The following is a 13,510-nucleotide window of genomic DNA, read 5'->3' as shown; positions in this document are numbered from 1 at the left end:
TCTTTATTTATTCATAATATTATGTATCTTAATGTCAATCATGTCATTTAAAAATTTAACTCAGTTTTCCCATACCAAAGAAACCTACTTGAAAAACTTGGATCCAAACTTCACAAATATTCATGGAATATTATATTTTCCCTGTATTTTAGAGCTGAGATAAGAAAAACTATCCAGAATTTTCAGAAAAGTGCTAACTGTCTAAAAGACATACAAATAAAAAGAAAATATAAATAAATATATGTCTCTCCACATTTATCAGGGAAAAGGACATAAAAGTTATTTGTAAATAGCACAGCACTAAGAAATAAAATGTTCACTTAGTTCTTCAGAATGCCAAAAAAATAAATAAGCAACAGCCACTGAGGCCTTAAAAATATGTGAAGTCTTTTGTGCCCAACATAACTACCATTGCAAATTATATATTTTCAAAGACTATTAAATACTTAAGCAATTATGTGGTTTTATTACATGATGTCTCAACAAATAAACTAGAATGATTAAACATGATTTTTCCATTCTATGTATGGAATACTATTCAAGACTAGTATTTTATGAAAAACTTTTAAAAATGAAGCATTATATTCAAAAGTCTAAAAGAAACAGTAATAGACCAATCACAAGATCTAAGAAAGTCAAGGCTTAATGGCTCCATGTTAAAACTAAAGAAGCATTTTTGCATTTATTTATCAATAGTCTATAAAAATAATATATTATGCAAAAGGAAAACCAAAAAGCAAACTATAAATTATTAAGTTAAAAGATACTCATTTTTGCTAATTTAAAACACTTATCTACATGTTTAACATTTATGGTTCTTCACTTTCTATCAGTGCTAATCCTCTTACTCATAATTTTTCATAGTTGGGAATTCTTCTATTAGATAAAAAGAATGAATATGTGAAGGGATCTGGCATATGTTACCAAGCAAAATATGACATGAAATTACAACCAAGCAATCAAAATTTTCAAAGACAGATCTAATACAGGAAACATTTATTTGGGGCTTTGGTTATTTAAAGCATACAGAATTTATGATTTAAAAGTAACCATTAACCATATCAATCATCAAAAGAAAAATCTTAAATGAATCAAAATAATCTGAGAATTTTTCTGTTTCTATAAGGCAAAGTAGGTACTTGAGATCAATCCTTTCACTGAAAACATAAAGTTGGATGAAATATTTTTAAAATCTTTTAAAAAGCTCTAGAAACTTAAAAAAGAAAGAAATGTTTCAACCAACTGACAAGTTAGTGAAGAATTACCACATCAAAATTAAGAAAGGAATACTGGAGAGATGATCCCAGTGTTAAAGACTCAGTTTACTCTGAAAGCATTTCCTACTTCTTGATCCATAGAAGCCTTAAAACTTGGAGTAATGTTTTAAGGTCCTAGACTGAGAAAAGTAAATGAAAGTTCACTCTCTTAAGAAAGATAACCTCATGTCAGATATTAAACCAGCACACAAAGATAACAAGGCCCACAAGTAAATAAAGATAAATATCTTGTTAAAAAAATAGTAGCCAATGTAAAATATATATTGAAACTGTCAGACTATAAAAACATGCTTATTACTTATAGAAATAAAAGAATATGTTAAAGCTATCTGCAGTGAGTATAAAACTTATAAAAATAATGTTGTTGACAGGAAAAATAGGGGAAAAGGACTTCCAGAAGTTGAAATATATAATAACCAAAATTAAGAACTCAATGGATAGATCTATTAGCAGATTCAACACTGCTGAAAAGACAAGCAGTAAATTGGTTAAAAAAAAATCCAAAATGCAATGGAAACAATAGGTAAAAAATTTATTCATTTATTTTTATGTGGTGCTGAGTATCGAACCCAGTGCCTCACACATGCAAACACTCTAGCACTGAGCTGCAACCCCAGCCCCCAAAATTTACTAGATAGAGAAGACATAGTGAAAAGCTCTAATACATATTTAACAGTACCAAAAGGGTAAGAGAAAAATCACCTGAAAACATAATGGCTGAGAATTTTCCAATACTGATGAAAGATACCCAATCATAGATTTAGGAAACCCTACAAACCCCAAGTTCAATAAACAAAAATTAGTCAGCTTTAAGAAACATCATAGTGAAACTGGAGAAATAAATAAATAAAAATTAAAAGCGACTAGACAAACTTTTAAAAAGTCTAAAAAGGTAGCTGATTTCTAAAAACAAGACAGAAGATAACAGAATGTAGTTATCAATGTGGCAGTGGAAAGGAATGCCAACTTGGAATTCTTTATAAATGAAAGCAAAATAAAGCTGTTTTGAAAGACAAACTAACCTCAACAGTTTGACACCAGCACACCCTACAGGAAATTCTGAAGGCATATTCAAGAAGAATGAACATGATCCCAGATTTAGAAAGAAAAAAAGAGCACAGGAAGAGGTGAAACTTAAAGGTAGTACAAAATGGCAATATTACAACCTGTGGTATTTAAAAATAAGTAGCATTACAACACATGATGATAATATCAAACTTGTTTAAAGATTACTACATTATTCTAGAAGGCTGGGATTGTGGCTCAGTGATGAACTCTTGCCTAGCATGTGAGGCACTGGGTTCAATTCTCAACACTAGGTATAAATAAATTAATAAAAACAAAATAAAGGTTTAAAGAAATATTGCCTTTATTTATTTATTTGTTTTTTTCAGTACTAGGGATTAAACCCAGGATGCTCTACTACTGAGCTATATCTCAAGTCCTCTTAATTTTTTCTTTTTTTGAGACAAGGTTTCATTGAGTCACTGAGGCTGGCCTGGAACTTGCAATCCTAGTCAGCCTCTCAAGTTGCTCACAGTACAGTTGTGCACCACCATGCCTGGCTTATTTTTGCCTTCAGACTTCAATAAGTTAAGTCTGCAAGTCTTAATTTCAGAAGTGAATGTTCTAAACTTATTGAAATAAATGTTATGTAAAATATATTCAATTAATCCCCAATCTCTTTGTTTAAAAAGGAGGATTAACACAGCATTTTACAAGTTCATTGAGAGATTGTATAAATATACAAATCGCAACAAGTCTAAAAGGCCAGGTCTCTTTGTAAGGCTAGGGTTTTAAATAAAATGCTTATGGTTAAAGAAATTCAGGCTAAAAAAAAACACTTAAAAATTTTGTTTTCAAACACTATCTAAAGACGTATCTAATACTATGAATATGAATATGCTTTGCAGATGGCTTAAGACTCTCCCCTTTAAACTACTGCTAAGGATATATTTCCATGACAGTTACTAAAAGATCAGCAAGTACCTTGTATCTCCTCCTCTAACTCATCCTCATCTTCACTAGAGGAAGCTAAATAGGCTTGAAAATCCATGTCCAAAAGCTCTTCCTTTTTAAATTTTCTGTTGAGTGTTGTGATCCTTTCATGATCAGTCTCATCCCAAGTTATCTCCACCTTTACCAATGAAAACAAAATAAACAAATATGGAAATGTCAACAACTCACACTTGTTAAAAAATAAGAATACTGTTATTTTGGATGTTTAACAGTTGTAAGTTAAACAAGTAAAGATATGCTAAAACAAATATATGAATGACACGATTAATAAACAGTGGCAAGGGAATTAGTTTTAATGAACTTATATCATTTCTTTCCTATTTCTCTGCTACAGGCAGGATACTCCATTATTTGAAGTAAAAATCAATGTTGCACAATAAGTTTGATGGAGAAAACCAAAAGCTGAATGTTTTCCCTGATAAGCAGATGTAGATCCATAGTGGGGGTGGGACGTAGCGGGTGGGATAGGGATGAATGATGGGACTTTGGTTTGTGCAGAGGAGGTGAGCAGAGGGGTGGGGCTGTGGGGATGGGAAGGACAGTAGAATGAAACAAGACATTATTACCCTATATACATGTATAATTACACCACTGGAGTGACTCTGCACCATGTATAGCCAGAGCAATGAGAAGTTGTGGTCAATTTGTGTACAATATGTCAAAATGCATTCTACTGTCATGTATAACTAGTTAGAACAAATAAAAATTTTTTTAAAAAGATTCAGAATTATCCCTACTCTGATAATTAAGTCTATTGCTGGAACTAAGATAAATGGTAATGATACAGTAAGGACTAAAAAAAATCAAGACTTGATGGTTAGCTAAGGCCACTACTTCATTTTGAAAATAACATGACCTTACATTTTATGTGACTGAATTTTTCAGACTTTACTTTCCACACTATAGTAGGGTTTTACTATACTCAGTAACTAAATCAATACCATATAGTTCCCACTGCAGGTGGCAGATATAGACCTCCTTCTGCCACTAGCCCCTTCTTGGAGAGTACAGGAAAGGCAAAGGGAAACCATTGTGGCTGCTGCAAAGTAAAGCTGTGGGTAGAGGTTTAGAGTAAGGTAAACAGAAGAAATCAGTCCACTAAGCAACAAACTATTTCAACACACAGAAATCCTTTGGCTGTTTCTTATTAAGTATTAATGTGACAACTAACAGTCCTGAATTATTCTGCTTCTGTTTTGTTTTTTTTTTTTAATTTTCAATTATGCTAGGTGCATGGCACCTGCCTATACTCCCAGTTACTCTGGTGGCTGGGCAGAAGGACTCCAAGATTAAGGCCAGCCAGCACAATGTAGCATGACCCTATCTCAAAGTAATATTTTAAAAGGCTTGATGGTACAGTCTTTGGCTGTATGAGGCCCTGGGTTTAATATCCAGTACTGGGGGGTGAAAGGGGGTGGTTTGACATTATCAGCAGAAAATGTGCTCCTGTTGTAAACTTTCACTAGCTTTGCTTAACTGTCATTTGAGGAAATCTGTTACTTTCTTTCTCCTATTCAATAGGCTATTAATAGCTAACATATTACTTATTAAAAAATTTAGCTGTTTGGGGGAGTATTTTTAAGTGGTGCTAGAGATCAAACCCAGGGCCATGCTAGGCAAGTGCTCTACCACTGAGCTATATTCCAATCCGAAAGAAACTGTTTGACTAAGAGTGTGGGAAAGACAGAAGAAAAGAAATATTAGCAGGTGATTGACTCAGGCCTAAAGGTATAACTAGAATCCAAAAACAGGTTCAAACAGATGTAGTAGATAACATAAGCATACTTATGTCTCATTTCTATTTGTACTTGAGCATTGAAATGTTGATACTTTCCATTTTTCAAGATGCTATAAGTAAATAATACACAAATCTCTTCTTAAAAGCTAAGAAATACCGTTGATGTTCCCATTGCAGCAGATGTGAAATACTTTGGTTTATATGCTGTTAAATCCACTTCTGAGGCTACATCCTTGGGCTCATCATCAAAAGTAATACCATCTGGTATAAACCTAAGAAGCAAAAATAAATAAATAAATTTATTTAAACATATGTTTCAGTGATAAACAAGCAGCATTCAGATTCTCAACTAATTAGTTGTAGTTTATACATATAAACAATATTAAAGTTTCTACAGAACATCCATGCAGAAAAGGCAAACAGTGTTAAAAATAACCTAGGTATAAAATTTCTAAAATTCATAAATGAGTGAATACTTATATAGATAGAAACCTTATATTTAGGAGCCAGTTAATACAAGTGCAAACACACATGGATCCATCATGTTTCACAAAGACCAGACTACTAATAGCAGTCAGTAGCTTGCTTTATGATACTCTTGAAGATCAAACAGAATTATTAATGGTAAATGTTCTAAATATAAAGTATCATGCCCATTAGGTATCACTAAAAATAAGGAAATGTTTAAGGTTGATTCAAGACCAAAAACCTTAACAAAATTATACTACAATTTCATTTCACAAATAAGCAGCTTTTAAAAGTAAATTAGCTGGTGTAATTTGACAATTTTTAGGCTTAGGCTAAGGAATGGGGAAAAAATGTACAGAGCTAAGAAATCCATTATATTTAGGTTTCACAATTTATATAGGTGAGTGTTTACACATACATATAAAAAGCATGTGCTATACATTTTATTAAAAATTATTTGGGGGGGGGGTAAACGGATAATTAAGATTTATTAGGTTTATATAATAAAGTGTACCTTTCTTGACAAACACTTTAGTATGTAATACCATTCATTTACTGAAACAGCATTTACAGCAGTTCTATCCAACAGAATATTTCTGTGAAGAAGGCAGATGGTATCTGCTCTGTCCAAAATTAGTCCAGTTGCCTGAGCAAGTTTAATTTTAAATTTTTATATTAAACAAATTAAAATAACCAGATTTGACTAATGGCTACTACATTGGACAGTGCAGATCTAGAGATAACAGTCTATTAAGCAATTTCCTTTGCTCCTTCTTAAATGCTTTTTTTTTTGAGTTACTTCATCTGCTCCCAAGCTCTAAAAGAATTGCAAAGATATATCATCACACAAATACACCATCTTAAAACAGACATTTAATGTGTTTAAAAGCGCATAAATGTGGGAATGATTTCACTTTCTTCGGGGTGAGGTTCTATATGACAATTCAACCACAAAAAGCAAATAATTCTTCTAGAACAAAAAACAACAAAAAGTACCACCAGCTCAAGTATTTTACTTCTTATAATCATGCTGTGCTGTAAGATGTTGTTGGTATGACACACACTGAATTACCTTAGATCTATGAAAGAACAGCTACTTTCAAATTCCAGGCCATCACAATCCTCATAAATTTTACTTGCAGTTTCAGGAGAATCACAATCTACTACTGCATAATAGTACTTCAGTCGTTTGAACTGATAATCCCTTAATTTTTCTCTAGAGGTCCTAAAGGGAGAAAAAAAAAAATCATTAAACTTACTTATATAGAAACACAGAAATCTATCTGCCTTTAAAAAATAAAAATAACTATTTTAAGAAAAATATATTACAGGTTGGGTGATGGCTCAGCGGTAGAGTGCTTGCCTAGCACGTGTGAGGCCCTGGGTTTGATCCTCAGCACCACATACAACATAATTAAAATAAAGATATTGTGTCCAACTACAACTAAAATAAATATTAAAAAAAAGAAAAATAATTACAAGCTAGCCTTCAATCAATCTCTCTCCTTTATAACTTCTCCTTTATGAACATTAAATATTTAAGCTCAATTTAAAAATTTATTATCTAGAAAAGGAGTGTGGAAATTACATATACTTAACAATCTTAATTTTATTTCTAGAATACATATTTTGTTCTTTCTGCTACCACACACACTCTTTTCAAATAAATCCACTGGACCAAACCACCACATTATAAAATATGCTTGGAAAGCATTAGCTCTATTACAAAGAAATTCCTGATCTTGCAAAATGTTTGCTCCAGATCCATCTGTCTTCAAGTCTAAATAGCTTTAAGTTTAATTTCATATAATAGCATGTTCTTTGAAGGTTTTCATATGCCTCTCTTCCCACCAATCTATTTAATCACCATTTTAATTAAGTGTACATATAGCTCCACCTAGTGACTTTTTAAAGTTATCTTAATTTTTTTCTATACTACCCACTGTATATTTTTAATTTTTTCTATTTAATCTCAAGTAAGAAAACTTCTTAAAAAAATATTTATTTAGTATTATTATTTTTTTAGTTGTAGTTGTACACAATATCTTTATTTTATTTATTTATTTTTTATGTGGTGCTAAGGATGGAACCCAGGGCCTTACATATGCTAGGCGGGCACTCTACCACTGAGCCACAATCCCAGCCCCTCAAGTAAGAAAACTTAAATAATTTAAAGGTAAATAGTTTCAGTACAACTTATATAGAAAGTAACATCTCAGAAAAAATGCAAAACTTACTAATTCAGAGTCATGAGGGCGGGAGAGACTTTAACTCAGTTTAATCATGGAATGTTTTTCAAGAATTGCAATATTTCACTGGGTTAAGTGGCACTCTCCTGTAATCCCAACCACCTAGGAGGCTGAGGCAGGAGAACTGTGAGTTCAAAGCTACCCTCAGCAACAGCGAGGCACTAAGCAACTCAGTGAGACCCTGGGTCTATATAAAAGACAAAATATGGCTGGGATGTGGCTCAGTGCCCGAGTGCCTCTGAGTTTAATCCTGGTACCACCCCCCAAAAAAAAGAATTGCAATATTTCCAAGAATATATAAATATATGCACAAAATGTTGTTTGAATAGTGTACCACTTCTGACAGATTATAATCTGTTTTATAAGACCTGTTTGAATCATATATGGTTCAAATGTAAACTTTAGTCCTATGAAAGTAACCAGAATTTTAAAATAATGACATGAATTTATAAGGCTTATGTTCTATAGCAACTTAGTACCAGTCTTTTTCAGGGGCATCTTCAGGAATACTTAGTAACTCTACTGGTCCTTGAACTTGTTCTTCTTTCATCCTTTCTTTTCCAAACTCTGAAGGATATATCTAAACACAAAAAATAAGATGGATGTAATTTTCACATTCCTTCCCATACAATATGTAGACCCGTCAAGGTCAAGAACTTTCAGAGTCACAACTTTACTCAATGAAAACAGCAATTCACTTTCCAACTCATTATAGGAAGGTAAAGCATCCCAAGGAATTTCCTTTAAATAAATCACCTTGGCTAAAAAGTAACAGACCTGGGGCTTGAACAAAAATTGAAAAAAAAAAAATAGTATTTCTTCCACACACCACCTTGAGCAAGATGACTCTAGGATTCAACAGAAAAATTAAGAAATGCAAAATAAGGTTCTAAGCTCAAGGAATTCTGAATAAAACATAAGAAAATGGACTGGTTAAACGGTTTAAATAAAATAGAAAGACATAAAACATAACAAAATCAACTTTATAATATCCAACTTATTTCTGTCATACTGTTTATCCAATGTGTTCTTTTAAAAAAATTATTCAAGGGCTGGGACTGTCGCTCAGTGGTAGAGCACTTGCCTAGCATGCGTGAAGCACTGGGTTCGATCCTCAGCACCACATGAAAATAAACAAATAAAATAAAGGCATTCTGTCCACCTACAACTACAAAAAATAATAATAATAAAATAAAAAACCTTTCAAATACTAAAGAAAAGAACTGCTGACACTCTTACCATATAAATTAAATATAGTTTGGGTATAAGAAAAAGAATTTATTTTCACTGGTATTTTTTTTTTAATCTTGGCTACTTTCAGAGTCAAGAAATATAATTATATTAATTTACATTGTTTGATATTGCCGAGCTTAATATACAGTTACCTAATGTTTTTTAAGCTGTCTGAAATACACAATTGACCAACAAGATAATTTGAATTTTTCTTACTACTTTGAGTTTTACCATAATAGGTTGACATAGAATGCATATATGTAGTCACATCTGATTTTTTTTTCTTTTGTAGATCTAAAAACTCCTATTTACCCACCTCCTAGAACCCAAGAATTCGCAAAATATAATTCTTTTTTGTCTTGTTTCTTTGGTTTGATTTTTAATTTTTTCCCATTTGCTTAATGCTGGAGTTTAGCTTGGGTTATTGTAAGGTGAAGATATGAACTAAGTTTTTTATCCAATGACTCGTCCATTTATCTCAACAACAGGTATTCAAGCAGAATGACAATCTCAGCCCCATTCTTGTTTATTCTTCTGGATGACTACTGGCATCCTTTTCTTAACTTGAACTGAGATTTTGATTGAAACTACAATAAAACTATAGAAGTGACATTTAAAAATATTTAAATAAGAGATAGACACATTGGCATACACCTATAATCCTAGCAACTCTGGAGGCTGAGGCAGGAGGATTGCAAGTTCAAAGCCAGCCTTAGCAACTTAGTGAGGTCCTATGCAATTTAGGGAGACCTTGTCTTAAAAATAAAAAATAAATATAAATGTTACAGTAGATGGGGTAGAGAGAGGTGATGGGAGGGGAAGGGAGGGGAAGGGGGGATAGGAAGGGTAGTAGAATACAATAGACACTAGTATGGTTGTATGTATAAATGTGGCTGTATAACCAATGTGATCCTGCAATCTGTACACGTGAAGAAGTAAGAATTCATACCCCATTTGAATCAAATGTATGATATGTCAAGATCATTGTAATGTTTTGAGCAACTAATAAAAAAATAAATGTGAACTACTTCAGAAACTGTATTAAAGACTTAAGTGTGAGCTCCTAACCCTTATAACCACCACAGAAAGTACTATTGTTATATCCATTTGCTAAATGAATAGAGCATTAATTAAGTACCCAAGATCACATAGCATTTATGAGAATGAACCTTTGACATAGGTCTATCATGAAGCAAAGTCTGGATACTTAATCATTACACTGGCTTACCATATTTATCATGTTTTAGCTTACTTCATATAGGTCTTAAAGTACTTATTAAGATAATTCCCAAGAACTTTACCTTTGTTGCCAATGCAATTTGAATTTCTTCCCTTAATTGGTTAATGTCAGTAATGAGGAATGCAAATTATTTCTTAATATTTATCTTATACCATACTGCTTTACCAAACCTGAATTTATTTGGCTTTTAAAGTGTAAACAATCGGGGCTGGGGATGTGGCTCAAGTGGTAGCTTGCTCGCCTGGCATGCGTGCGGCCCGAGTTTGATCCTCAGCACCACATACAAACAAAGATGTGTCCGCCGAAAATTAAGAAATAAAATATTAAAAAAAATAAAAAATAAAAAATAAAGTGTAAACAATCATATAATCCATCAAGAAAATTTTACCTCTTCCTAACACTTCAACCTGTTTACATTAGTTTCATGCCCAGTTGTAATGGACAATTTCCAGATAAATTATTTTCTATAAAAGAAAAAACAGCCACAACATTTTAAGTCACTGGAGGAAAAAAAAAGTCAAATCTAACTTTAAATATCTAGAAGTTTTACTTGAAAATGAAATTAATTCTCACCTTTACAGAAAATATAACACCTCCTTTAGGTTTAAAAGAATTGAATAGAGCCAGCAAATCTTTTGCCTTTAATCTATCCCAGTCCATGTTGCAAACCGCTAACCGATGTGTGATCTGAGAAAGGAAAAGAATTAAGTATTATATAATTTATATTATTTTTAATGGTTGAAAAATAAAAATTCAAAAATATGCTTTCTTTTCCCAAGTTATGAAATTATCAGTAGTTATCTAAGCTGTTTCAACATGTAAAAGAGAACTTCCAGTGAGTTAAACAATAGTAAAACCTAAAAAGAAAAAAAACCTACTTACTTGCTTCTCAGTTCTTAAATTAGAACATGGACATGAAATGATTTTTTTTTTTAAACTCTAAATTTGTCAAACTATCTGTCACCCATGCATGGGAGGGGCCTTATGTGACCCCATAACATTTCCCTAAGGTACAGTAGGTACAGAAGGTAAATTACTAGCTAAAACAAGTATTTTGTAAAAATTTCAAGTGAATTTTAATTAGTTATGTAGAATTTCTTCTTTATCTGCTTGGACAGACATCTTCTAATTTATATAAACATATTCCATATCAAGAAGTTTAAATCAGAATCATGAAAAATATTACTACGTGGTTAGGGGAGGGGGGCAATAGTGGCTTAGCAGTAGAGTACTTGCCTAGCATGCATAAGGCTCTGGGTTTGACTCCCAGCACCACAAAAATACAAACAAAACAAAACAAAAACTCCAAAACACACAAAGAATACTATTACCAAAAAAGGTTTTTCAACTTATTTTTTGTGATGTTGGGGATCAAACCCAGGGTTTCATGCATGTTAGGCAAGTGTTCTACTACTGAGGTACACTGACAGTTTCCTTTTCATTTAATTTCATGATATTGATTTTACTATTCATACAAGTTAATTGTAACAAGTTATTCATAAATAATCTTATTCAAAATGTTACCTCATCAGCCCGAAGAGCATCTTTATCTAATTCTCTCCAAGCATGCTCAAAACCAGGCTCTTCTGGAAATAAATCTGCCAAATCATCATCATCTTCAGAACTAGTTTCTACATTTCCTTTACCCCTTGCAAGATCAGGGCCACTGTCACTTTCAGTATCCTCTTCACTATCTTCATCTTCCTTTTGATCATCTTCATTTCCATCATCATCAGCTGAAGAGCCACCACCACCTGTGATTTCATCTTCAGATTCCTCATCACTTCCTATTTCACTAACACTGTCTGAATCTTCCTCCAGAGTGTCTTTGTCAAACATTTTACCATCAGTGTCACTTGCCACTATGAATGGAACTGTTGCAAAATGTTAAGGGAGGAGAAAAGTACACAGTGAATTAAATTGAATCCAAGTTATTGTGACATTTTATACAGTAAAAATAAAACTTCTATGAAAAAATTCAGCCTTACCTAAGTTATTTAATAGAAATTTTAAAATATATCCAGCTCATGCAAATAGACTTTGATATTTATGGCGGGCCTATCTTAGACAATCACTGGCAAAAATGAAGTAATTAATGTCCTCACTGTACTTTGAATGAAGATCAATAAACAGGTATCAAATAAAACCAATCAAACCTATATACACAACAAAAGAAATTACAACTTGGATAAATTCTAAAAAGGAAAGTTATATCATGCTTTCTGAAAACATATAATAGTGGTTTCTAAGTGAGATATAATTAAGCTACTATCTGAAAAATAAATAATCAAATTAGATTAATAGATAAAGGAATTTTGTTATAAACAGCAAAGAAAGCATCTAAAGATCTGCCAGTTGGAAAAAGTCAATAATCCTGTCTGGATTGTGGATAGCAATCAGTTAAGAAACAGATGGAACTAAAGATTCACATAGGAGTCATAATATCCAAAAACCATGCAGAGCAGGTTGGATGGACTTTTTCCTAAAAGAAATGGGAAACCATTGCTATGTTTTCAAAAGGAAACTGTCAGATTTGCATATTGAAGTCACCTTGACTGTTAATGTAGAAAACTGGCTGGAGAGAGCAAAAAGTAGATGTGAAAGGAGCTTTCTGAAGGACAGTACAATACTCTAGACAAGAAATGAAGATAGCATTAGATTGGTGGCAGTAGAATTGTAGAGAAGTGAAGACTTCCGAGTCTGTAAGGAGGTAAAAGTAATGATCAGTGACAGGGGTTTTTGATACAAGGAACAGAAGTTTCAGAAGTGTCAAAGATGAGTTCTGGCTTCTTGGCTTACAGATCCAGGAAGCTAACTAGCTAGCTAGCTAGATGAATAGAAAACTGGAAAATAATTAGTTTTTTTTTTTGGTGAAGGGAGATTATGAATTCAGTTTTGAATATATTAAATTTGAAGTACCTTTCCAAGAGAAAACATCAATAAATAAGGCTGCTAGTTATTAAGAGATACAGCTCAGAGTTGTGAGATAAAATTGACTCATTCATATGTGGTTAACAGAAATTGTGATTTCGATGAGATTACCTATAAAGAGAAAAATGATAACTTTTTTGCTTTTGAACTTTGTAACTAACTGTTATTTAGAGTCATTGATATATCAAGATGTTTTGTTTAGGATTCCTTTTTAGCCCTCAGGACTAAAAAACCAGCCCGTTCAGGCTTCTTACTTCTATAAGCAATCACTACTGTGTGTGTGTGTGTGTGTGTCTCCCCATACCCTACATAGTTTATTATGTTTAAGTTGATGCTTACATTTCTGCTTACTCAT

General features: G+C 32.5%; 1 protein-coding gene across 4 annotated transcripts in view; it reads right to left on the bottom strand.

The window, feature by feature from the left end:
• The window catches only part of Esf1 (ESF1 nucleolar pre-rRNA processing protein homolog), an 81,721-nt gene that overhangs the window by 62,127 nt on the left and 6,084 nt on the right, over positions 1 to 13,510 (bottom strand). For all 4 annotated transcript variants that reach the window (XM_046433173.2, XM_058575657.1, XM_046433172.1 and 1 more), the window contains 6 exons: positions 11,749 to 12,098; positions 10,798 to 10,911; positions 8,231 to 8,331; positions 6,575 to 6,727; positions 5,192 to 5,306; positions 3,267 to 3,414 (listed from right to left, as the gene is read on the bottom strand). In XM_046433173.2, the coding sequence (XP_046289129.1) occupies positions 3,267 to 3,414; positions 5,192 to 5,306; positions 6,575 to 6,727; positions 8,231 to 8,331; positions 10,798 to 10,911; positions 11,749 to 12,098 (981 nt within the window). The remainder of the gene's footprint in view (positions 1 to 3,266; positions 3,415 to 5,191; positions 5,307 to 6,574; positions 6,728 to 8,230; positions 8,332 to 10,797; positions 10,912 to 11,748; positions 12,099 to 13,510) is intronic.

Source organism: Marmota monax, unplaced genomic scaffold (assembly GCF_021218885.2).
Source record: "Marmota monax isolate L192 unplaced genomic scaffold, Marmota_monax_Labrador192_F-V1.1 WCK01_AAM20220418_F8-fsc00014, whole genome shotgun sequence".
NCBI lineage: Eukaryota > Metazoa > Chordata > Mammalia > Rodentia > Sciuridae > Marmota > Marmota monax.
This window is presented reverse-complemented; position numbering and strand designations above follow the sequence as displayed.